The 27,837-nt window shown below is 39.3% G+C and overlaps 1 protein-coding gene across 5 annotated transcripts in view; it reads left to right on the forward strand.

Annotated features, from left to right (window-relative positions):
- LOC140741109 (electroneutral sodium bicarbonate exchanger 1-like) overlaps positions 1–27,837 on the forward strand; it is a 205,331-nt gene that overhangs the window by 166,302 nt on the left and 11,192 nt on the right. For 4 of the 5 annotated variants that reach the window (XM_073070876.1, XM_073070871.1, XM_073070872.1 and 1 more), the window contains exons 18-22: positions 1,131–1,292; positions 1,529–1,780; positions 13,927–13,995; positions 18,789–18,962; positions 25,885–26,019. In XM_073070876.1, the coding sequence (XP_072926977.1) occupies positions 1,131–1,292; positions 1,529–1,780; positions 13,927–13,995; positions 18,789–18,962; positions 25,885–26,019 (792 nt within the window). The remainder of the gene's footprint in view (positions 1–1,130; positions 1,293–1,528; positions 1,781–13,926; positions 13,996–18,788; positions 18,963–25,884; positions 26,020–27,837) is intronic. The other variant, XM_073070875.1, reaches the window with a different exon arrangement.

The following is a 27,837-nucleotide window of genomic DNA, read 5'->3' on the forward strand; positions in this document are numbered from 1 at the left end:
AGGTATTTAGTATTCTTAGAGGCATGGTAATGCAGACCACGCAGATTTATTATAGTCATACATGAAATCATCAACAAAGTGCACTGCACTGAAACTCTGTGCCAGATGGTTTAAATTTAATTACCTAGCTCAGCCAGTGGTGATTACCCAGAGATAAAATACATAAAATTAGCAAGGTGAGCAATGAAGGGGTTATGAGCATGAATAATCTGTGGTCAGGTCAAGTTCTGCTTCTGTTCATACTTGTGTCTGCCCTTCTTCCCTCCCCCCCCCCCCCCCCCCCACAACCCTGCTTGCTGGCCAGCACTATTTTTCAGTTTTAAAATACTTACGCTTTGTTTTTAAATCCCTCCATGATTAATGCCTTTCTTTATCTGTATACTGCCCTCAGGTTTTGTGACTATGCACCTTCCCCAACCTTCAAAAATGCTTCCGCTCTTCCAATTCCAGCCACTGGTACATCCAAAGTGTTGTGACTAGTCAGTTAGTGTTCATTGCCAGTGATGTGGGAGAAGATCTGATTCGCAAGTGGTGAACACTCACATTGTGACTCTAAGTCCATTTGCCAATGGAGTTTGCAACACAGTACCTCCTTGGGTGTCTGCTGGCCAATTGTGATAACTGCAGTAGCCTTGACCAGTTTGAGCAATTGTGCAGTGTGTTCTCCCAGTTGTTAGTGGGACTGCTGAATTTCTTGCTGTTGCCTGACTCTTGCTGTATGAGAGCTCTGGCCTTTTTACGTGGCAGATGATACTTGAGTTGGCCATGCATGAGAGCCTATGGCAGCCATGCCACAAGGTGTCTCACTCAATAAAGATTATGAATATGTGACCAGCTTTCACAGGCATAAAGGGAGGCACTGAGAACAAAAACTTGATAGGTGGATAGTAATATTATCCATTCACTTTAAATGAGGGCCTCAAACTCCAGCAGAATTAGAACTGCAAGTGAATAACTTAAATTTAACTGACTCCAGTATTCGACTTGAGATCTGCAAAACAAGTCACGCCATTAGTCTTAGAATACATTGCTAATGAGAGGGTGTAAGATTGCACTGATACTAGTAATTTGCGAAAATATTTTTGAAATTAAAAACAGAACTAAAATCCTTGTACTGTGCTTATTTGCAGCCTACAAGAGATGATCGTGGATGGCTAATTAACCCCATTGGCCCAAATCCCTGGTGGACTGTCATTGCTGCCATCATCCCAGCTCTACTCTGTACTATTCTTATTTTCATGGACCAACAGATCACTGCTGTCATAATAAACAGGAAGGAACACAAGCTGAAAGTATGAATTCCTGCTGATTTTGAGATTTTGTTGGAAATGAGTGTACACATAACTTAAAGGAATTAATGTAATTGTTCAGTGTTTTGTATATTGTATTCATATGGATCCATTGCAAAATCAATGTAGCATGCAACTGAAAGCTGCATTTTGATCTCAAGTTGACTTTTAGTTTTAACATTTGTACTTAAGATGTACAAAATTGGTAGAGATTCTAATTATCAACTTTCTTTCCACAGAAAGGATGTGGCTATCACCTTGATCTCCTGATAGTGGCTGTAATGTTGGGTGTGTGTTCAATCATGGGTCTGCCTTGGTTTGTAGCTGCAACTGTTCTCTCCATCTCTCATGTGAATAGTTTGAAGCTAGAATCAGAGTGTTCAGCTCCTGGTGAACAGCCCAAATTCCTTGGCATTCGAGAGCAACGTGTCACTGGTCTGATGATCTTCATTCTCATGGGCTGCTCAGTGTTTATGACTGCTTTCTTAAAGGTAAGTCGATAACAGAAGTATTAGGCAATTTGTAGCCGTAAATTTCAGTGGAGCATGCTAATTTGGAGCATTTGTCTGCAGATTAGTGTAAAATGCAAATAATACCTCTAATTTATAACTGAAATTCTGTTTAATGTTTGCAAAAAAAATTTACACTTTTTGATTTGTTATCGTAAACTTAGAACTTGGATTGCATTGTTTCTCTGAAATAATGAATTCACAACCACTTTTTTTGTACTTTTTTTAATCAGACAGTTTTCTAATGAAAATTACACCGTATTCCTTCTTAACAAACTGTCATGTCCTAATTTCCTGGTGTATCATAGGTGAGATGCAATTTGTATTGTGCCCTGTCTTGACTGCACATAGGTAATAAGTGAGAAAGGTGAAGAAGGTTTCCCTAATTTGTGAAAGCTCCCAGTATAGCCCTTGATATTTTATCATATTATATTGAATTAATATTAAATGAAATTGATAGCTGGTTATCCAAACCCAGATATTTTTCAAACTCTACAGATAAAGAGCATTTCCATGTAGCCCTGGCTGGTGAAAGTGTGCTGCAAGTATCTGGGAGGAATAGAAGAAGAGCAGTTCAATTACTAGTCCTACTATTCTGACCTACTATTCCAGAGTTTAAATCCCACCATGGTAATTGAGGGATTCAAGTGTTATAAGACTATAAAATATAGGAACAGAAGTAGGCCATTTGGCCCATTGAGTCTGCTCTGCCATTTAATCATGGGCTGATCCAATTCTTCCAGTCATCCCCACTCCCCTTCCTTCTCCCCATACCCTTTGATGCCCTGGCTAATCAAGAACCTATCTATCTCTGCCTTAAATACACCCAATGACTTGGCCTCCACAGCCATCGTGGCAACAAATTTCACAGATTTACCACCCTCTGACTAAAGTAATTTTGCTGCATCTCTGTTCTAAATGGACATTCTTCAATCCTGAAGTTGTGCCCTCTTGTTCTGGACTCCCCTACCATGGGAAATAACTTTTCCATATCTAATCTGTTCATGCCTTTTAACATTCAGAATGTTTCTATGAGATTCCCCCCCCCATTCTCCTGAACTCCAGGGAATACAACCCAAGAGCTGCCAGACGTTCCTCATATGGTAACCCTTTCATTCCTGGAATCATTCTCGTGAATCTTTTCTGAACCCAATGTCAGTATATCCTTTCTAAAATATGGAGCCCAAAACTACATTTCATCAGGTCCAGGAGATTTATCCACCCTCAGACCATTAAGCTTTCTGAGTATCTTCTCAGTCGTAATTTTCACTGCACATATTTAACTTCCCTGACACTCTTGAATGTCCGGTATACTGCAGCTGTCTTCCACTGTGAAGACTGATGCAAAATACGCATTCAGTTCCTCTGCTATCTCTGCATTTCTCATTACAATATCTCCAGTTTCATTTTTTATTGGTCCTAAAAAAAGCTTTTAGTATTTTCTTTGATATTAGTCACCAGCTTCCTTTCATAATTCTTTTACTTCCTAACTACCTTCTTAGTTTCCTTCTGCAAGTTTTTAAGTCTTGCACTTCCTTCATTTTTCACAGAAACTCCAGCCATTGCTGCTCTGCTGTCATTCCTGCTAGTCTCTTTTCAGTCAACCTTGGCCAGTTCCCCTTTCATGCCATTATAATTTCCTTTATTCCACTGAAATACTGACACATTGGAATTTAGTTTCTCCTTTTCAGATTTCAAAGTGAACTCGATCATATTGTGATAACTGTTCTCTAAGTGTTCCCTAACCTTAAGCTCTCTTATCACCTCCAGATCATTGCACAACACCCAATCCAGCACAGCCAATCTCCTAGTGAGCTCAACAACAAGCTGTTCTAAAAAGCCATCCCTTAGACATTCTACAAATTCTCTCTCTTGAGGTCCAGTACTGGCCTGGTTTTCCCAATCCACCTTCATGTTAAAATCCCCAATGACTATCATGACATTGCCCTTCTGACACGCCTTTTCTATCTTGGCTGCTGTTTGGAGGCCTGTATACAACTGCCATTAGGGTCCTTTTACCCTTGCCATTTCTTAACTCAACCCAGAGAGACTCTACACCTTCTGATCCTATGTCATCCCTTTCTAATGATTTAATATTATTTCTTATAGACAGGGCCGCACCACCCCCTCTGCCTACTAACCCATCTTTCCAATACACCGTATATCCTTGGACTTTCAGCTCCCAATGACAGCCATCCTTTAGCCAAGTTTCAGAGATGGCCACAATGTTATACTTGCCAATCTGTAGCTGAATTTCAAGATCGTCCATTTTATTTCTTATGCTGCGTGCATTCAAATATAACACTTTCAGTCCACTATTTGTTGCTTTCTGTTTTAACTGCAACATGCCTCTATTGCCCTGTAACTTATCCCACTGGCTGTGATTATGCCTCATCTCCTGCCTGTCCTTTCTATCATCTCTGTTGCACGCTATCTTTGATTTATTTCTATTTTCCCCTTTCTCAGCCCTATCACTCCTGTTCCCATCCCTGATGCCAAATTAGTTTAAATCCTCCCGAACAGGTCTATTAAATCTGCCTGCTAGGATATTGGACCCCTTTGGGTTCAGGTGTAGCCCGTCCTTTTTGTACAAGTCGTACCTCCCCCAGAAGAGGCCTCAATGATCCAGGAACTCGAAGCCCTGGCCCCTACACCATTCTCTCAGCCATGCATTAATATGCCTGATCATGCTATTCTTGTGTTCGTTAGCACATGGCACAGGCAGCAATCCTGAGATTACTACCCTGGAGGTCCTGTTTTTCAGCTTCCTACCCAACTCTGTGCATTCTCTCTTCAGGACCTTCTCCCTTTTTCTACCTATGTCATTGGTACCAACGTGTACCAAGACTTCTGGCAGTTCACCCTCTCCCTTCAGAATACTCTGCACCCAATCTGAGACATCCCGTACCCTGGCAGCTGGGAGGCAACACACCATGCGGGTATCTCTACCAGAACCTCCTGTCCATTCCTCTCACTATGGAATCCCCTATGACTACCGCATTCTTCATCTTCCTCTTTCCCTTCTGCACTACGGAACCAGGCTCAGTGCCAGAGACCCGATCGCCATGGTTCTCCTCTGTCAGGTCATTCCCCCCTCCCCACCCCAACAGCATCCAAAACGAGATAACGATTACTGAGGGTGATGGCCAGTGGGATGCTCTGTACTATCTGAGCTCCACCCATCCCTTTCCTGACAGTCACCCACTTGTCTAACTTCTGCAGCCTCAGGGTGACTAACTCCTTGTAGCTCCTATCTATCTCCTGCTCACTTTCCCTTATAAGCTGTAGGTCATCAAGCCACAACTCCATATCACTAACATGGTCTCTCAGAAGCTGCATCTCAGTGCACCTGGTGCAGATGTGGCCATCTGGGAGACTGGAAGATTCCCATATCTGACACCCAGAGCAAAGTACTTAAGTACAAAGCTCTCTATTCCTCCAAAAAAAAATGCAAGTGGTGGGGGTGGGGGAATGAAGTCCACCTACTCACTTACCTTGCCAAAGCCCTACTAGGCAGTGTCTCATTAGTGTATCTAGAATAAAAATCTAGCATCAGTTCCTTTGGCCCAGAACAGCCTAATTCTCAATAAAAACCTTCAGGAAATCTGCCATATCGAACTGATCTAGACAACATGACTGCAAATCATTGAAATGACCAAGAAAGTAATTAAGGAAGACCAAGTAAATGCATTTCTTTGTTATTGATATCCATGTCCTGTAAAGGAATTTAAAATAAAAACTTTTCTAATTGCTGGATCTTATTAATTTTGACCTTCTATTGTATATATGTAGTTTGCAGTCTTATAACGTGATAGCACCCAAATTATTCTCAACATCCATTTGCTTGAACGCAAAGGCAAAAGCCTCTTTAGTGTATTTTATATTTGTTTTCTATGGAGTCAAAAAATAGAGGCCCTGATGAATTCAGTTAACACTATTTTGTACTTGTTCTAAATCAAGAAAATAAATCATTATTAACTGGAAATTGGGAAAGAGGCAACATGTTAGATCCATTGAATTCATATTATAGAAGATGTGGCTTAACCCTGATAAAAGGAAAAAAATAAAACAAATAATCAGCATGTATTGAAGAAAATTATCTGAATGATGCAGAGGGCCATAAGTAGATGTAAAATGGGAATACATCATTGCAGTTGTGGGGAAAGTGCTGAAGTAGATACCTATTCATAGCACAAATATTTAATTATCTTCATCCATTAGTAACTCTCCTGCAAGTTTCAAGCAGGAACAAAGCAGCCTGTAAATAACTTAGGTTATAGTAATTTGTATAGTTTTCAGATACCATGTGTGGACTGATAGCCAAAGCAAGTATTGAGAATACGTAATGGGAATAAAATACTAATACAGCGTGCATCCAAAATGTGAACTTAAATGCTTTCACATTTCTCTTTTACCTTAATGTGTTTTCCATAGATTTTTCAATGAACTATGAAAAATCCTCTTAAGATGCATTGTCTGCAAATACCTGGTTGGAACAGTTGAATATCATTAAGAATTTTGGGGCTATACGTCATTCCTATACAAAGTCAGTGCTTAACTGATTTGGTCTCAAGTTTCTGTCATTGTAATTGAGTATTAACCACAAGCAGGAACAGCAGCAATTCTGGATAGTTTTCCTTTGTACCTCCAAGTAACGCTTGACTGTTTTTTATTCAGAGACATCTCAATAGTGCAGCTCAGATTGAGGGGAAAATATGCAACATAGTGAAGAAAGCTCTTAATTTCTGAGAGTCATTTTCAAAATGTAATAGTGCAGGTAGTGAATTTAAAAATGCAAACATGAGGAAATCTGTAGACGCTGGAAATTCAAGCAACACACACAAAATGCTGGTGGAACGCAGCAGGCCAGGCAGCATCTCTAGGAAGAAGTACAGTTGATGTTTTGGGCCGAGACCCTTCATCAGGACTGAGGCATACTCCCCAATCCAGGCAACATCCTCGTAAATCTCCTCTGCACCCTTTCTATGGTTTCCACGTCCTTCCTGTAGTGAGGTGACCAGAACTGAGCACAGTACTCTCCAAGTGGAGTCTGACCAGGGTCCTATGTAGCTGCAACATTACCTCTTGGCTCTTAAACTCAATCCCACGATTGATGAAGGCCAATGCACCGTGTGCTTTCTTAACCACAGAGTCAACCTGTGCAGCTGATTTGAGCGTACTATGGACTCGGACCCCAAGATCCCTCTGATCCCCCACACTGCCAAGAGTCTTACCATTAATACTATATTCTGTCATCATACTTGACCTACCTAAATGAACCACCTCACACTTATCTGGGTTGAACTCCATCTGCCACTTCTCAGCCCAGTTTTGCATCCTATCAATGTCCCGCTGTAACCTCTGACAGCCCTCCACACTATCCACAACACCTGCAACCTTTGTGTCATCAGCAAGTTTACTAACCCATCCCTCCACTTCCTCATCCAGGTCAGTAATAAAAATCATGAAGAGTAGGGGTCCCAGAGGCACACCACTGGTGATTGACCTCCATGCAGAATATGACCTGTCTACAACCACTCTTTGCTTTGTGGATCCAGAACTAGCTTGCCCACAGAAGGCAATGTCCCCTTGGATCCCATGCCTCCTTACTTTCTCAATAAGCCTTGCATATGGGGTACCTTATCGAATGCCTTGCTGAAATCCATATACACTACATCTACAGCTCTACCTTCATCAATGTGTTTAGTCACATCCTCAAAAAATTCAATCAGGCTTTAAAGGCACGACCTGTCCTTGACAAAGCCATGCTGACTATTCCTAATCATATTATGCATCTCCAAACGTTCATAAATCCTGTCTCTCAGGATCTTTTCCATCAACTTACCAACCACTAAAGTAAGACTCACTGGTCTATAATTTCCTGGGCTATCTCTACTCCCTTTCTTGAATAAGGGAACAACATCCACAACCCTCCAATCCTCCAGAACCTCACCCGTCCCCATTGATGATGCAAAGATCATCACCAGAGACTCAGTAATCTCCTACCTCGCCTCCCACAGTATCCTAGGGCATATCTTGTACGGTTCCGGTGACTTATTCAACTTGATGCTTCCAAAAGCTTCAGCACATCTTCTTTCTTAATATCTACATGCTCAAGCTTTTCAGTCTGCTGTAAGTCATCCCTACAATCACCAAGATTCTTTTCCATAGTGAATACTGAAGCAAAGTACTCGAGTACGTCTGCTATCTCCTCCGGTTCCATATGCACTTTTCCACTGTCACATTTGATTGGTCAAAGTCTTCTGCCCACAGCCTCACAGACTGGAGGACTGGTTGTCAGGCTGGTAAATCTTCAGCACTAGGCTACAGGCAGGGAATTTGAGTTGCAAAATCTATTAACTTTAGCATCTGTGTAGATTTCTGACTTAACTTCCATCCACAGGAAGCATGTGCAAGCCCACACAGACAGCTGTAGATGGCCAGGATTGAACCTATTGCTTGAAGTGTGAGGCTATGCCACTATGCCATCCTGGTGCCAGATTAAATTAAAAATGGAAAACTACATGGTGTCATCAACATATTTAAATATAGACCCTACTTCCTGGGAGAACCTTGGTCAGTGCATGAGATCTTGCAGATTTCAAGAAAATAATATCTAAAGATGTGCAACCCTTTGAGTAAGTAATTTTGTCTGATCTGTCCTAAATGAGTCCTCTTGTTTTAGACTCTTGAAGATGGAGAATCTGTCACCATCTCTGCCTTCAATCTCTCTCAAAAATCTTCGTTTCAATGATATTACCCCTCATTCGATGCAATGCTCCTCAGACAGGATGAAGAGGTCAATACTCCCCAATGCCATTAGGCTTTACAATTCAACCGCCAGGACTTAAGAACTTTTTAAAAGCTATTATTAATGCTTTTTGAGATAGTGATTTAGATGCATATCATATTTTTTACTGAGTTAAGTATTGTATGTAATTAGTTTTGCTACAACAAGTGTATGGGACATTGGAAAAAAAGTTGAATTTCCCCATGGGGATGAATAAAGTATCTATCTATCTATCTATCTATCTATCTTTGAAGCTGCAGTGCAGTTAAATCAAACCTTGCTTGACCTATGGATTGAATTATTTAGATGAAGCACTGGCAGGCAGAATTTAATCCTAAAAAGTGTGAGGTGATGTATTCTGGGATAACAAATTGAGGGTATGAGATGTGCAATAAATGGTCGGGTGCTAAGGAATGATGATGAACAGAGGGACCTTGGGGGTTCAAGTCCATAGATTTGTGCAAGTGATGACACACATAGATAAAGAGATGAAGTATGCATATGGTATTCATAGTTGGCGTTCATGGGTTGGGGCATAGTATAAATTGTACAAAGCAATGGTTAGACCACACAGCATTGTATGTAATCCTGGTTGCCACACTAACAAAGGATGTGATTATGGAGAAATGCAGAGGATATTCACCAGGTGTTGCCTGAATTGGAGGATTTTGTATTGAGAGAGACTGGATAGGCTGGGTTTGTTTTCCCTGGAATGAAGGAGGCTGCTGGGTGACTTGATAGAGCTATATAAAATTATAAGAAGCATAGATAAGAGTAGACAGTATCTTTTTTTCATGGTAGGGGTGGGTGGGGCTCGGCAGCCTGCCTAGGAGAAGGAAAACTCTGATTTTAAACCTCCGCTGCCCTGCGACTATACCCACCCATGGGAAAGGCTTTGGGAGTAAACCCCAAGGAAGAAATCCGGAGCCGGGTTCCCTAAGACAGTTTGATGTTGTTTACAACTTCACTCTGGCAACCTCTGTGACGACACTGGTGCTAAGCTGTATTGGCACTTGCCCTTCCCTTGGACTACATCAGTGACGTAGAGAGTAGGGACCCGCTGCATGAGCAACAGCTGGTTCTTCAAATCTTCCCACCCAGTCTTGCACCCTGGAGAGGACACATTCCACCAAAGGTACAAACCCAAGATCCCCTGGGATCGATGGCTGCCTCCTACTAGGGGCATCAAAAACCAGAAGACAAGGTGTTAAAGTGAGAGGAAGGAAATTTTGACAGGAATTTGAGGAGAAGGAATTTGCTGCTTGGCAAGGTGGAGAATCAGATACCATTTCTACATTTAAGTAGAATTCAGGCAAGCACTTAAATAGCCAAGGCATAGAAGAATGTGGACCTAATACAAGTAAATGGGATTAGTATGGACAGGTACAAAAGTTGGTATGGACATGGTGGGCATATGGGCTTATTTCTGAGCTGTATGATTGACTTTGACCCTCATTCACAGGAATGAATCTCCTGATTCCATATTACACTGCCTCTAAGCAAATAAATCCTTATGTAGGTAAACTAAAAGTGCATACATTATTCAAAGTTTAAAGTAAATTAATTATCAAAGTACATAGCTGTCACCATATATAACCCTGAGATTCATTTTTCAGTGGGCATTCACAGTAAATACAAAGAAACACAATAGAATCAATGAATACCTATTGAAGTAGAACCACATACAACAAGACGGACAAACAACCAATGTGCCAAAGACAAACTGTGCAAATACAAAAAATAACGTTATTATAAATATGCAATAAATATCAAGAATGTGAGATTAGTCCTTGAAAGTGAGTCCATAGGTTGTAGGAACAGTTCAGTAAAGTTATCACCTTTGGTTTAAGAGCCTGATGGTTGAGGAGTAATGAATGTTCTTGAAGCTGGTGGCGTGAGTTCTGAGGCTCCTGTACCTCCCTGATGGCAGCAGTGAGAAGAGAGCATGACCTGGATGGTGGATGGATGCTGATTTCCTGCAACAGTGCTCCTTGTAAATATGCTCAATGGTGGGGAGGGCTTTACCCGTGATTGACATTATCTCGGGTATGGCCTTACCAAATGTCCGTACAACATTGGCAAGGTTGTACTTCAACATCAAATTATTTGCTTTTCTTTCCTTACTACTATATGTAGTTTGTTCTCAAGCCTCTATATTTTCTTGTGATATATTCTTATCTGTCAACTTACCCACTCACTTGTCAAATATTCCTTTTCAGGTTCTATTCTTGCAGCATTTTCCAACCTAGCTTCATCACTTGTAAACCTGCATTGTATTTTCATCCAAGTCGTGTTATCAGTAGTGATTAGTTGAAAGTTCTCTTTTAATCCTCATAGCAACAGCCTCCCAATCTGGAAAAAAAACTTGTTTATTCTTGTTCCATTTTCTGTCCTTGGCTGATATCCCTGTAAATATGATACACCCAATGATTTTAATGGGCTTGCAACTTGTTTTCATTTGTTAGCATCAAGCCTACTCATTAATATTAACTTTGACCTCTTTAGTTGGTGTCTGAATTTTCCTGGGGAGTCTTTATTTCACTGTGGAATATGTATAAATTTAGAAGTGGCAAGCTAATTAAATGTTTAACATTTATCTATTGGCACATCTTTCCAATTCTACCTTTCTGGCCATTTTGCTCTTTGTAAATGTTTAATTGATTAAAGTTCAAGTTTCAGTTTCTGACTCAAGAATGGCCCCTTCAAGCTGAAAATACAGTACTAGCATATTGTGTTTGATCACTTTCGAGCCACTAATTCATCCCATCTCATCAGTATTTGTGCTCGTGTCTCAGGATGGAGTTTGAACCAATTCAAATAACATTTTGTTGTTTGGGGGCTTTATAGGACTATTTAAAATTATTTTGATGTCTGTAAAATTGGGTTACTTAGAGTTTGGAATCTTTGCCTAGACATTGTATTGTACTCATTTAGCATGCTAATTGCAAATGTGGCCCAAGTCTAGAGTACAAAAATTTTAGTGCGGTTTACACCCAGAATTGAATGCTGTAATGGAGTTTGTATGATTTGTGAAAGGAACTCAATTCAGTGCAGTTCCCAACACTGTTGTGAGGCAATCAGAAAGCAGACAGCACTTCTAAGGTACATTCCTCAGCTTGGCAACCACAGAGCAGTATGCTATCATGAAGGAGACAGTTAACAGAGAAGAGGGAAATAACTCCCACATTCACTCAAAGTCACATGCTGAAACAGAGGTTCTGAATGTCAGGGGCTCAGGAAACCTGTCAGACAGGGAGTGTCTTCATAATCTAATAAGGGAATGATGATCAAAGCATGATGGTGCAATGTGGGGAAAAAAATTCATATCCTCAAGGCAGGTTGGAATAATCTGTGAATTTACAGAGTAGAGAACATTGCAAAACAGAATATTTAATATAGAGCTTTGAGTTCTTTGAGCAAGATAACCATCATCAGGGAAAGATGTAATGGAGCAAATAATATTAGTAATTGGATCAGGGATTCATTGTTTATAAGCAGTGTAGATGGATTTGCAGAGCAAGATGTGAGGAAATTTTGTCATTGGGGCTCTCCCAGCTGGTTATGGATGTACAAAATCAATGTAATAGTTGGAGGTAACTGAGAGTCACCTAACTTGCTTTGGGGACTTCTGATGTTGCAGAGACAAATCTCTGAATCTGGGAATCCATTATAGCCTATACAATCTTTCTCTTGGCTCTAAGAGGAGACTGTGGATTTTGGACAAGGAAAACCCTCTGGAAACCAATGTTTTCCTGGCCACCTTGCTTATTCCACTCTTCTGATTCTGCCTCGAGGTCTTTAATCTCTAGATTTTCTTGCTGCTCTTTCTCTGGGAATGTCTCCAATTTGTATGTTTTTGCAACATGTGGCAACAAAGTCTACAAATCTCCTTGGAATGCCGCATTGGGTGCTTCAGTCAGAAGCAGGCAGTGAAATCTCAATGCAAGACTAATGCTGTTTTCCACTGCTGTCCTGGTACTTTTATGCTCAGCTGTACTGGCATATGCTATTAAAAGCAAAACTGCTATCGTCAGGAGACAGGGCCAGGTGACTTTTGTACTGACTAGAGACCTTGGAGTGCTAGCCATGCAATATTAGGTTTTAACCAGAGTGGTCTACTTCAGCAATCATTTCCAGGCAAAGATCATATTGATCACACAATTTGACCAAGTATTTCCAAGCACAATATACCTTAGCAAGCCTGACCCATTTCATGCATTGTTCTTAATATTACCATAAGTTGCACACAGCATATTTCCACCCATACAGTCATAAATTGAGCTCAAAGCTCTAAATAATTGACAGGTATGGAAGAGGCTCAGTTGAGCTAGGTGCATGTGACTACGCTGGTACATGAGGATCTTTGACCTAACCAATTCCTCAGGTTCAATGAATTGAATTACGATGGCAAGTTTCTACTTTAACTAATTGTATTTTTTTTAATTTGATTGAGCCTATCATAAATTTAATAGAATTACATGAACCTCAGAATAAATCTATATAATTTGTGAATCAATCCAGGGGTCTGCTAGTTGATAAAATGAAAATCATAGTTTAATGGATTTCCATTTGTCACTCATCTTTTATTATGTCATTTTTTTCCCTGTCACTTACAACTAAAATCATTAGGTTATGTGATAGCCAGTTTATTGCTTGATCTTTGATTAAGAAAATAACAAGTGATTTTTGTTTAAAAGATAAAATGTGACAATCTTGAAACAAAACACAGATGCTGTAAAAGATGACTTGCAGCAAAAGTTCATCGTGATTTCATCAGTTTAAAAAAAAATGCTTAGCCAGGTTGATCCTATCAACATTTATGATCTTGTGAACTAATAAACTGGATGAGTAAACTCTTCTCAGGCTTCCATCCTGGGTACAGGTGTCGATTACAGCCGATGATTCGACAACAAACTCTGTCATCTTCTTCAGGGATGATGCCTGAAGAAGATGGCAGAGTTTGTCATCAAAACATTGGTTAATATTGATACCTGTACCCGGCTGGAAGCCCAAGAAGAGTTTATTCATCATATATGCCAGGAAAGCACCAGAAACTTTTTTTAATAAACAAGATGTTCATTATTGTTTAACCTGGAATTCAAATTATATTCAAATAATTCCTTTGTTTTTTGCAGAAATGAGCTAAGTAAGATCCTGTGTAGAAAGCATATGGCAGGCCTATTTTGTAACCATGTAGGGTTAATAGTAAGCCTAGCTCTTCACTCCAGCGTTTGAAGTGGTGAAGAGGGGAGAGATGCATTAAATCAGAATGACTTAAACAGAACAGTAGTCATTTGAAGGTTCCATTGTGATATTTCCAATCACTTTGTATTTTCAGTTCATTCCAATGCCTGTGCTTTATGGAGTCTTTCTTTACATGGGGGTTTCATCGCTGAAAGGAATTCAGGTGAGAATTATGTTTGCAAAGTGGACCTTATTCCATAGCTATTTTATGTGAAAATGGTGATGAATATAATTGGAGAGAATAATCATGCATCTGCCAAAAAATTTATTGGCGTTTTTTATATGTTTTAATAATTGTTCTGAGGTGAATGAGCAACTGCTTTGTTTGTGGGCCTACTGTGTTAAAATTGAGTAGCTCTACTATAGAGTATAAGCACAAGCCAAGGATTTTCTTCATGGCTGAGGAAAGGGCAGAGAACTAAAATGAACATTGGTAACTTTGGGGCTGTGGGCACAAGAGGGGTTGCAGATGGGAAGGAAAATTTGAGGGCTTGGGTCAGATTGATGCAGCAAGTGAGCCAAAGGCTTGGAATCAGCAGTAAAGAGGAAGGTGGATACTGGATTAATGGGGCTTTATGGGGTCAGGACCTGCTTGGAGCAGGTGCCTCAATCACGCAGGTCAAGTAGGTTATGAAAACTTAAGTGAGTTCTGGTGACCACCAATAGACACATTTTTGAACATGACCCAATTTTTTACCAGCCTTTTACAAGCTTTTACCAGTGTTGCACCACAAATTACACTGTTATGTATATGTGTATACAAAGTGCTCATTCATTAAGCATAATTGTGATTGGAAGGTTTCTGTTGAAATTACCAGTGTTGAACTTTGATTCAGAATTCATATTCCACTTCAAGGAATGTTGATTCTCCTTTGTGTAGCAGTAATAGAGATAGCACAATGCAATCACATTTATTGGCAAATTGATCTTTTCATTTGTATAGAAATATTTCAGCTGATTTTGCTAAATAAGTTAAGCAACCAAATCAGCAAATAGTTTAATGTACTTAGTGAAAATTCTTGCAGTATTTCATTGTAGAGGGAATGAATGATTTGGTGTGTCATCAATACATTGTAAGTAGGTTATTGTATTGAAGCTGAGATCACAATTTCCTTTGGAACTATTTAATTAGTAGCTCATAATATCATGATTATATGTATTAATGGACCAAATAGAGCTGACTGATATCTGGCAGTTGCATTGTAAGTACAAAATGACCACAAAGTCTGATAACAATGCATCTGATGTCAGTCCATCTGCTATAATCATTTGAATGGGATTTCCACCCCTTGGGGGGGAAATGTAGGTGTTCAATTTATTTTACTTTTAATGCTTTAATTATTTGTTACCATTTTGTTTTTGCTTTTAAACTTATCTTTATCTACCATTGGCCATATTCTTTCATACTGTAATGCATATGCATATATTCCCCACTTCCTCTTCCTGAATGTTTCTTACTTAGCCACTCTGTTAACTTTTTATTATGGTTTAGCCCTTACAGCTCAGTTTGCACAGACTTCTGTGGCATGACATCTTGATAATAAAGTGTGAGATGGTACATTTAATAAGATGAGCTAGATGGTTATTCCATCTGTGATACAGTGGTCTTACTGTGGCTATTGCATAGCTTAGCCCTTTCCATATTCAATACAAGATAGCATATATTAATAATTGAAGTGTTTGTAAGTATTCTGATTAACAATCATAAATAGTTTTTGTCAGATTACCATTTCCCTTAGCCTATTACTTGTTATTCCAATCAAAAGCAAATGAAACAATTTTTCTTTCCCTCATTATACCTCATATTCCGGAGTATAAGCTGACCCCTTTTGTAGAGGTTTTTGATTTAAGGAGAAAAGATCACGATCTCACACGCTGGTACTCAGCTTTGCCAGATCCGGAACCGGGAAATTTTGTGAACCAGTACCTACTAAGTAAACAGGCCTACACATTGTAGAGAGTTATAAGTGAATTCTTAATAAATAAATCAGGAAGGAAAGTTTTGGATTAGGTTCCTAATGGTAAAGAATCCTCTGAAATATAACCCCCACGAAACCATTTAGCGCCCATCGTAATCTCATTAAAACACACGGGGTGGCAGGATCAGTACATCTACGCAGTATTGTGTTTGCAACCGCCATGTACAAAAGATTAAAACGAATGCGATATGATGCTGGCTTCAAGCTGAAGGTTGTTGATTTTGCTAAAGGAACGAATAATTCTGCAGCTGCGAAGAAGTTTAGTGTAAACAAGAAACAAGTGAGAGAGTGGAGAAAGGCAGAGGACACACTGAGGGAAATGCCAAAGACGAAATGTGCAAACCGTGGGAATACATGCCAGTGGCCAGAACTGAAAGAAAGTTTTAGAGTGGGTGAATCACCAGCGATCGTCTGGATACATTGTTACCAGAGAAATGATTCGAGTTCAAGGGTTGAAATGGGCCGAAAAACACCGAGAGGTCAGCGAAAATTTCGAAGCTATGCGAAGTTGGTGCACCCGATTTATGAATAGACGTGATCTTGTGTTGAGACAAAAAACAATAATTGCTCAGAAAATTCCCATGGGGTGTTGTTGGTTACATTCAAGAACACTGCTGGATCGATGAAGCCGATTGCTTGAAGTGGGTTAAAGAGGTGTGGTGTCGACGTCCTGAAGATTTCGGGAAGGAAAAGTCGCTACTTGTCTGGAATGTGTTCAAAGCGCTCTTGTCAGGTGAGGCAAAAGCAGCATTGAAAGCTGAAAATATGGACATTACAGTCATCCCTCGTGGTTTGATCACCGTGCTCCAGCCACTAGATGTGAGTTTAAACAAATCATTCAAAGAATTCATGCGACGACAGTGGAACGAATTTGACTCAAAAACAGCCAATAAATACGACCTGTCTTCCGTGTATTTGTTTTTCCAACGTTGGCACCCTCTGTATAAGCCGACCCCCTAATTTTAGGACCAAAATTTAGGGCCACATTCTTGGCTTATGCACCGGAATTTACGGTACTAAATTTTTGTACTTGTCAAGTCACTTTCAAGTCAAGTCAAGTCACTTTTATTGTCATTTCCACCATAACTGCTGGTACAGTACATAGTAAAAATGAGACAATGTTTGTTCAGGACCATGGTGTTACATGACACAGTACAAAAACTAGACTGAACTATGTAAAAAAAACACAGAGAAAGCTACACTAGACTACAGACCTACACAGGACTGCATAAAGTGCACAAAAACAGTGCAGGCATTACAATAAATAATAAACAGGACAATAGGGCAAGGTGTCAGTCCAAGCTTCGGGTATTGAGGAGTCTGATAGCTGGATAGCTGAAAGTAAGACTGTAAGACCATAAGACATAGGAGCAGAATTGCGCCATTTGGCCCATTGTGTCTACTTCCACATTTGATAATGGCTGATATATTATGCCTCCCAACCCCATTCTCCTGCCTTCTCCCCATGAGCTTTGACACCATTGCTAATCAAGAACCTATTAATCTCCACTTTAAATATACTGAATGACGTGGCACCCACAGCCATCTGTGGCAATGAAATCCACAGAAGCAGCACCCTCTGACTGAAGAAATTCCTCCTCATTTCTGTCCTTAAGGAGCATCCTCCTTTTTGAGTCTGTGCTCTTTGATCCTAGACTCTCCCACTGTTGGATATATCCTCTCCACGGCCACTCCATCTAGTCTTTTCAATGTTAAGTATGTGTCATTTTACAGTGTATTGTGTTATGCCCTCGGCCCCCTCCTTTGTGAGAATCGCAAGAGCCCTAGTCGAGGGGGGGTCAACTGACCCAAGAGAGAAAGAGACGTGCTGAATAGACACAGGAAAATGGGAGAGAGAGAGAGAGACGTGCGGAAGACCACGTTCTCCCAAGAAGCAGAATAAAGGCGACATTGACTATTGTCTCATGGAGACCACGTGAAAAGCCCTCAGGCAAAGTGGGCTGGTTGAGAGAGAGATCGCATTACCTGCAACCTGATTGACACCTGCGATCCCGTGAAGAAGTATAAAGGAGGGTCTGAGGGGGGGAACCCTCAGACGCACCAAGGAGACACCAAGGAAGCACGATACTGATTCCCGTGGGAGCGGGAAGCCATTTTGAAGGAAGCCACGTGCGTTAGATTCCAAGTTTTGAATCTGTGGCTAGAACCAACGGAAGACTGCTTTTAACCAACAACGGGGAAGCCGGCTCCCCTGATTCCAAGGATTTGCTCTGCAAAGACAACGGGCAAGTGTTTATCCTTTCTAAACCATCTCTCTCTCTCTACAACGTGAAAACCCCAGCGGTTCCCAAAAGGGAAAAGCCTGCAAACTTCTGAGTGACTCTTTATATTTCAATTGGACTCAGTATTACCCCTAGACAACTATAGAGCTTATTTCTGATTGATTATTATTACACCGGTGTTTTAGATTGAGTTTTGACGATGTATATGATCTGAATGTTTTGTATTAACCATACGCTTGTGCCCCTTTTTGAATAAAACGTTTGAAAATAGTAGCATCCAACTCAGCTGATCCCGCTATCTTTGCTGGTAAGTTACCTGGTTACGGGGTTTCGTAACAATTGTCATAATTCAAAGTAGGAAGCATCCTTAGACTAGGTAATAAGGGCAGTAAAATGTATTCATATGCAGAAACCTGTACGAGAAATGCCTCTCTGAATTGTGTTTGTGAAAGAATATTGAAACCTAAATATTTCAAGCATTTTATTTTCTTTATAAACATATAATGTCATCCTCAGCATGCAAACTGTCAATATGTGCAAGAATTTGATAAGTGTGTATGTGAAGATTTTTTTTAATTCCTTAATGTTACATTAAAATTTGAAACCTTCAGAGGTCTGAAATAGTAATGAAAGTTCATACAGTATTCATTACAACTGATCTTGTATACTTTTCACAGGTGATTCTGATCAAAATGAACACCCTTTTAATTGTACTAAATCTTGCTTTCTTTCAGTTCTTTGATCGTCTGCAACTATTTGCGATGCCAGCCAAACACCAGCCGGACTTTATCTACCTACGTCATGTACCTCTGCGCAAAGTTCACCTTTTTACACTCATACAGCTCACCTGTCTAATCCTACTATGGGTCATCAAAGCCTCACCTGCTGCTATTGTCTTTCCCATGATGGTAAAAAACTGACTTTTTAATGTTTTGGATACTAATAAAATTAAGTTTCTTTTCCTCTTCATTTAGGTCTTTCTTGGATTTGCACTATTCTCTTCTAAATGCTGACTGGCCCATCCTGAAGTTTTGTAACTTCCTTTTGGTCAGCATACAAAAATGAGCTTCCTAAGCTTATTGTCTGCATTTTGGTTGTTCTGTCTTTGCCAAATTTTTGTGACATTTGAGCTGGACACAAATTTGCACTTTCCCTTAAGAAAGGCAGAAAATTATGGAAATGCTCAGCACTTCAGGCAGCATCTGTAGCAAGAGGAACGGAATGTTTTGGGTTGATGACTTATAATCTGAACTAGGAAAAGTTACTACATTGCAGAGCGAGGAAAGATTTGGAAAGAGTGATAACCAAAAGATTAAATGATATGGATGGTGATGGCCAAGAGGCAGTAGTAAAGGATTATTAATTGCAGGTAACCTGTCAGGAGGAGGTGTAAATAGTGGAAGATGAAAGAGAGCACAATATAGAGAAACAAAAATACTGGAACTGCAAGATTCAGAACACTGCAATGAGAAATCTGAAATAAGAGAAAACTGGCCAGGCATTATATTACCTTGCTTCAGAACTGGCTAGAACAAGATCAAAAGGCTGGTTTTCTGAAGGTGCTGATTCAATAACTTGCCTGTCTGCATCCTCCCACTCCATGCTGTAGTGAATTTAAAGTTGTTTTTTTTCCTCAATTTGTATAGCATATTATCCAAATAAAACAAGCAGTAATGTGGAGTCAATTTTACTTTATTTTTCTGGTGAGCTTCCAGAAATTCCTCCTTTGTGAAAGCTGTTGTGGCAAATATTTATGATTGTTGTTAACGTACCTTAGTTATCTAAAAGCTTGAAGAGCCAGCTCTGAGCCCTTTTGAATTTGTTGTACAAAATACTTAAAAGCACAAAAATGTAGACTGACAAACCAATGCAATATTGAGAGAATACTCCAGTATTGCAGGTGTATTTTTCCTTTGGATCAGATGTTTAACCAAAACCTTGTCTGGTAAAAATGAATGACCTTGCAGCACTATTTTAAAGAGGAGCAGGGGAGTTGTCCCTGTTTTTCTGGTCAATGTTTATTCTGCAAATGACATCACTTTGGGGAGGATTAAGAAGACACAAATCAGTGTTAATCATTTGTGCAAGGTTGCTCTGCGCAAATTGGCAGCTTTTTTTTTTGCATTGTAACATTGACTATGCTTCAAGTATAGTTTTGCACTTTGAGATGCCCTAAGATCATGAAAGGCAAATAGATTCTTTCTTAGATCTACAATAAAGAGTCAATTTGAAAACTGGAGAATAATCACAATGGGGGAAGAGGTTTTTCAATATTTTATGGCACGTGTGATAGATTATCAAAAATCAGGATGCAAACAGGAGTAGCAGAGAACATCTACTGTTGTTGAGGGTTTGAGGCAACCCACTGCCTGTGTCCAAATGGAAGGTGGATTATGTAATCATGAGCTTCCTTGGTATCTCTGGATGAAGACAGGGTGGACCAGGGCTCAATGTAATTGTTCTTATTGAGACCTTGATTCATAGAATTACTAGTTCTACAGCACAGAAGCAGGCCCTTCAGCCCAGTTCATCATGTTGATCAAATTTCCTACCTGAGCTAGTCCTATTTGCTTGCATTTGGCCCATTTCACTGAAAACCTTTCCTACCCAAGTACCTGTGTAAATATCTTTTAAATGTTGTAATTATATCCCCCCTGCCACTTCCTTCTCAACTCATTCTACATGCCCACTGCCCTCTGTTTGGTGGGGAGAAACATGCCCTTGGGTCTACTTTTAAATTTTACCCCCCTACTTAAATTGATGCACTCTAGTCTTAGACACTTCTACCCTTGGGGGGAGGTAGAAAGAAGAGAGAAAGATTGTGACCATTCACCTTGTCTGTCCCCTCACCCACCCCCCACCCCCACTCCCATGATTCCTTATACCTTTTATAAGGTCACTCTCAACCTCCTACGTTGCAGGGAAAGCAGTCACAGCCTGTGCAGTCTCTGCTTATAACTCAAGCCCTCCATTCCTGGTAACATTCTTATGAATCTCTTCCGCACCCTCTCTAGCTTAATGACATTTTCCCCATTGCTAGTGGATCAGAACTGCACGCAATGCTCAGTGTCTTGTACAGTCATGATATGACATCTCAATTCTTGTGCTCTCAGTGCCCAGACTATTAAAGACAAGTGTGCCAGACACCACCTTTATCACCCTTGTCTCCGTGTTGCCACTTTCAGAGAACTATGTGCTGGTGCTCCTAGGTTTGTATTCTACAATGCTCTCCAGATCCCTGCCATACATTGTGTATGCCCTACCCTGTTTAACGTATTTGCCATGTTGATATTGTGTAGATATACAGGCCAATATTTGTATTATACTGCCAACCTGCATCAGTCCCAGCCTGCATCTGTACTAACAGCAACTCTGTCAGCTAGTTTTGCCATACAAAAATAAATGGTGGAAGGTCCATTTCACTGTGCAAACACTAGATTTCAGCAGCATTAGTTAAGGCAAGTGAAATTTTGACTTTCTGGTGTAGCGGGTCATCATAAAGTTTACAGGTTGTCATTTCTGCACTTGTATGCAAATTTATACTTTTACCAAGTGAGTGCCTTAAACTTTCCAGGAGACCACTTGTAGCTCCCATGCTGTCAATTTTGCAGTTATGGCCCAACAGTGCTATGTTGTCTTACTCAGCAGATTAAAACCATTTTGGGTATAATTCTGGAGAGAAAATTCACAATGCACATCAGATATTTTGAATTGTCAGTCTGGGTTGCTACGATGTACCTTGGTTTTCAGATTTAGGCTACGTCCACACTAGACTGAATAATTTTGAAAATGCCAGTTTCGCATAAAAACAATAGACGTCCACACCAAGCATTTTTGAAAATACCTCTGTCCACATTAAAACGGGTATTTGGGCGAATCTCCTCCTACTGGGCATGCGCAGGACACATCTACAGAAAACAAGCGACATGTTTGGTGTCGAATCTCACTGTGAAAGGCTTGGCGTGTGTTTATCCAGTTACAGACTAGAAAAACTTTAACCGAAATTGCCAAACGACGGACAGCTGTTTGCTCTCGCGCAGGAGGACTTAAAACTAAAAAAAAAAAAGCAAATACTCGAGCATATGGAGGCAAACGACAGGGAGTTCATGGACGGTATGACCCGGCTGATGACGAACATTGAAAAACTGACTAACTCTGTTGCATTAATAAAGCACCTTGTTAAATGTATAAAACATGTCTGCATCAGTGTTATCTTGTATTTCCATACAATGTTACAGTAGGCTGTTACACATCTATTGTCAGAGAAGTACTTGCATAAATAGGTAAACCACCTTCATACGAGCAAGGACAGAAAACAGGGCAAAGTGAGTATACTTATTTATTCAGTAAGTTATGGGTCAAAGTATTTGAGCACATTTTTAACTCTTCTGGCTTCAGTCTCGTTGCTGTCTGTTCTGAAATTGTTAGGTTGTGTGGGGGTTTGTGTTCAAGAAAACAATGAAATGCTGCCATCTATTCCGGCATGTCATGACAGCATTTCTAGAAATCTCCGGTTACCCCATCCACACTACTGTTGCCCAAGTGGTGTTTTCAAATTTACACACTCTGGAGGGCATTTTAGAAAAACTCAGTTTTCAGTGGAGAAAAACACCATTTCATTGTGGAGGAGGGTCAAAATGAAGAGAAAAAGCTTCGGTTACAGATTTATCCAGTCTAGTGTGAACATTGCTTTAATCATTTTGTGTGACATGGCACACATCATGAAGTGCAGTTGCTTGATACACAATGTGAGCACCAGTAAGAAGTCATATGTGGTCACAAAATGGAGGGATCATTAGTGCAAAAGCATCCTGTGTAGGAAGAATGTCTACTGTCATAAACTATGATAACTTGTTCAGGAAATGGCACCACACATTTCCTTTTATAAAATTTGGTCTTGTAGAATAGATTCTTTAACTATTATCTTGTTGCACCTAGTGCAACTCCTAGCACATATGTTTTGAATTTCTAATGGATGTATTAAAAGACTTGAGGCTTTTTTCCCAGTTGTGTAATAGTGAATGCAGTAAATGATCAAAAAGCTTTTCTTTCTGCTCAAAGATTATGATCTATCTTGAAGTAGCTTTTAAACTTCTCCCATGAGATTCTCTAATTGGTAGTTCATAACCCTTGCAAGCTTAAGATTCCAGTAGCCATTATTCCAATCTACCTATGATTCAGAGGGCTTTGTGCTTATGTCCTATATTTGTAGTTTGCATCTTTTAAAAGATACACTTTGTACCGCAGTGCAATTGGAATAATTTTGGACTAGCCCTTTTTGTGCGCAATCATCTACATGTTGCAACTGGAAACTTAGTCCTCTGTTGTGCTACTAATCAGACCAAGCATTGCAATAAACTGTCTGTTTCTTTGCTTGTGCTTGTTCTAATTGGGATCCAAGTGTACACACATCCAACTTGGTACCAATAATGTTATTGATTGCTATTAATAGACTAAAATTTGTGTCTGTGTGACCTCCTTAGTAGTTGGCAGACAACTACAGTCAGAGAACTGTCCGTATTTGATACTCAGCCAGAAAGTGCAATGAGCATTAGATGTGTGTACACACTGATGCTAAGTATCCCATCAGTTTTGAACTTCGAATCAAAGTAGCAAGTCCAGCTGACATCCTAGATCTTGAAGCACCTGGCTTCCCTTTGCTGGTCATCACTATTACCTACTGCTCACCTATACCCAATATCTCGCCTTGTGATTGCTCCCCTAGGCCACTCATAATTTTGTTGAGGTGTATATCTTTAATGAATGCTTTCTGATTTGCAAAGAAATGTTGCTTCATAAATTGTTCTGTTATCACGTGAGATGCTGGAATACTTTTATTTTAAAAAGACTTAACAGCATAGTCACATGCTACTATTTAAACATTGTCATCACAGTCTTGCAATTATTCATATCTGTTCTTGTATAATTTCTCTACTGACCAGCCGGATTCTATCCATCAACTCTGCTGTCTTCTGCATCCTTGCTAATCTGCACCCGTCCCCCTCCGAAATGCCTATTGTAGGGCAACAGCACTCAGACTCCTGTTCAATGTCTCTTGCAAAGATGACAGCAGTTGTTATTAACAGAGTGGAGTGCATAATGATCATATTAGCCATGTTGCTACTTTTGTATACTTAAAAACATTTTAAAATTATTTTTCTGTTATTTTACAAATTCATTTACTTATGGACATTTGTACATTTTGCTACTTTGATACATCTTTTATTACCTACAAGTTGATTTTTGATAATTGTTCAGTTTTCAATTAAGATATCTCTTCAATTCAGACAGTGGGCATGTGGTGCTTAATTTTTTTTTTAATTAGATGCTGCATTCCTACTCTGAAGAAGCTAATTTGGCACACAGCACAATTTAAGAGCTGGACAGTGTCAATTTGAAGAAGATTTGTCCTTTTAACTTGGCATCATTGTTAACAGACTCCGTACTTCTCATTTTGAATTTGGGAGCAGGAAAGAACATTTGTTTGATGCCTTTTGCGCATAATTGGTGCTTTGCCGCAATGATTATTTATTCCAAAAATCCAGCATACTATACTTTGATTTTCATGTTTGCTTTAAAATGTGAAGGCCTTACAATGTATTCCATTTCCAATTCCAATAACGTCTAGATTCTTAGATCACTGGGTTGTCTTCCATCTTTATTTTTCAGTTTTTGGGATCTGGGCATTGCTGGCATTCATTATAAATAAATGTGATGTGTTGCTGCCTTGAACTGCTGCAGGATGTTTCCTAATTTCTGAGGAATCCTTCAGGTGCTGTTTCCACATAATTGCACCCCTTGTCCTAGTTGGTAGGTCTTGGGTGTGGGAGGTTCTGTTGGAGTAGACTAGGCAAATAACTGCAGGACTGCCACTGCTAGTGATGAAGCCAATAAATGTTTTGGCAAATTAATGGAGTGACAATCAAAGGACCTACTTTGTCTTGAGTGTTGACGAGCTTTTTGAGTTGTTGGAACTGTATTCATCTGGACAGATGAACAGGATTCCATTGCATACCTGTTTTGCACCTTATAGAAGGTTGGAAGTGCTTTAGTGTGTCAGGAGGTGAGTCACTTACCACACAATGCCCACCTTCTGACCTGATCTGTATTCATCATATTTGTGTGTCCAGTCCAGCTGAGATTTTGGCCAATGCTAACCAGGATGCTGATGGTGGGGGACACTGTGATTATAATGCCTTAAAATGTCATGTGTAGATGGTTAGACTTGTTGGTGACTGTTACTATCTGGCACTTTTGTGGCACAAATTTTACTTGACACTCATCAGCCTTTGCCTGAATGCTGTCTAGATCTTGATATATACAGAAGCAAATTGAACACTGCACATTCAGCAATCATCCCTATTTCTGACCTTCTGAAAGGAAGGTCATAATGAAGCAGCTCAAGATGATCAGGCCTGGAGACTATTTGGAGAGTTCTTCCTATCTGGTTACTTTAGTTTGATTAATTTTATTGAAGAGAAATTTGTATGCTTAATACTTAGGGCATTCTTATAAATGCTTGGACTTCCAAGGTAATCTGATTCGGAATGTCGGAAAATCTATTCTGCCTATATGACAGAAAATATTAGCAACAAACTAAAGTGATATACATTAATTTTGATCTGAAAATTTTAGATATGTCTTCATGCAATAAAATGCATTGGGGGAAATTACTGCAAAAGACTGCACTGTAAATAAAACTTGCTAAATTAAAGCTAATAATTTTGTATATTTTTAGTAGAAATATACAGTTATTATTAAGAGAATGTTTTTTTCAAGTAGTGTGTTGTCTTAATATTTCTTAATGTGATCTCTGATGATATATTGCAGGTATTAGCTCTAGTTTTTGTTAGAAAATTGATGGACCTTTGCTTTCTGAAGCGTGAGCTAAGCTGGCTTGATGATTTAATGCCTGAGAGTAAGAAGAAAAAGTTAGATGATGCCAAAAAAGTCAAAGAGGATGGGGTAAGATTTAATTGTCATAATAGACTCATTCTATGAACATTTTTGACTATAACAGGTTTTTAATCACTTTCCCTTGCCTTTTAATCATTTGGAAAAATCCAATAAACTTTAAGTGCAATTCTCTCCCAAAAAGTAAGAGCACCCAAAACCACTTTTGACATGTAAAACTTGTTTACTTATGATTATCTTAGGGTTGAAGGTCTCCTGCTGATCAGATGATATCTGGTATATGTACATATATGGTAACTTGACAAAACATGCTCTCTCTCTGCTATCATCACACTTTAATTCATTAGTTGTCAATATTTTAAAAATGTGATGAAGCTTGGGTGTTGTTTTTATTGCAGATCCTTAAAAACTGTGCAATAAGTGACCAGACATTCGCAAGCTTAAAGTGACAAATTTGTTCCATGTAACCTTGTACAAATGTCCTTTTTTTAAAAAAAAGCTATGTTATTCTACGCATTGAATTCCCCTTCCCTCTCCAAGTTATATATTTGCCATAAGGACAGTAAAAAAAAAAAAATTACTGGCTTATTTTACTTTTTTTTCATTTTTCCCTTCCTCCTCACCTGTCTGAGGGAATCCACCTGAATTCAGTGCAAGGAATTTAGCTGAAGTTGCATCACAATGATACAGAAGTGTGATTCAAAACTGCAGTATCATCACTCTACCTACATGCAACCCATGACATGGAGTAAACTATCTCATGGGTTGTTTATAATCTTATTTTAGTTTACAGCAAGTGACTTGATTTGTAGAAGAGGTTTTGTTCAAAATTTGCATAAAGATCTCTGAATTCTATTATCTTCAGGTAGAGATTGTTCATTGAAAAGGAAGATAGCGAATATTTAAATTAATTTAAATATTCCCTACCTTCTGCAACTTAAAGCCACTTTGAATATTATTAATTTTAACTGGTTTTCATGAAATAATTAGGTAATATAGAGTCGAATGAAAAGATTAATGCCTCCTATAGGATTGCTTGTGTAAAGTTTTCCTGCACAAGGCTTGTACAGAGTGCAGTTCTGTTTTGGTACCCATTACCAATTATAGATAGGCCACAGATACTGACTCAACTGTTTCCTTTAGCAATCTGCATGTTTTGCATCCAGTAATGTGCCCATGCTGCTCAATATTTAGTTACCCAAAAACTTAACACAGGATGTAACAAAATGATATGTGTATATCATCTAGTTCAGATCACAATTTACACACAATTCTCAAGAGGTCTGTGTTACGTGGCTATGTATGCACTTGCCCAGTTTTTCAGCAGGCACTGAAAACACTTCAGTAAGGAGAGGTATGGGTTAAAACACTGCACTACTTTATGGTACAATTAGCAAGTGAGCATACAGAGAAATAGGTTTGCCAACACTCCACTACCTCTGCACAATTTCACTTTTCTGAAAAAAAACACCACATGCCTTTATAAGCCTATAACTTATTTGGCATAAACTTTCTTTTTGACAACTTCTAACTGTGAAAACTGACATTGTAAATGTTATCTTCTGATCCAATTAACCCTCTGTGTCTCGGTGCAATTTTTACAAATAAGATTAATTTGGTGTTTCCCAGTGATATTGTATAATAATGTACATGCACAATTGGTGTGAAATTTAGTTAGAATATAACTTATTTTCCAGTTGTCTCAGTAATTTTATCAAAGAAAAACATTACCTATGAGTATCAGTATGACTGGCTTTCTACTGATACAGTGCTTTGTAGAAGTATTCAGCCCCCAACCCTTTGTTCATATAAATAAGTATCACAACCAGGGATTTTGATATTGATCAACTGAATTGAGGATTTTTATTT

This window comes from Hemitrygon akajei, chromosome 18, assembly GCF_048418815.1.
Source record: "Hemitrygon akajei chromosome 18, sHemAka1.3, whole genome shotgun sequence".
Taxonomy (NCBI): Eukaryota; Metazoa; Chordata; class Chondrichthyes; order Myliobatiformes; family Dasyatidae; genus Hemitrygon; species Hemitrygon akajei.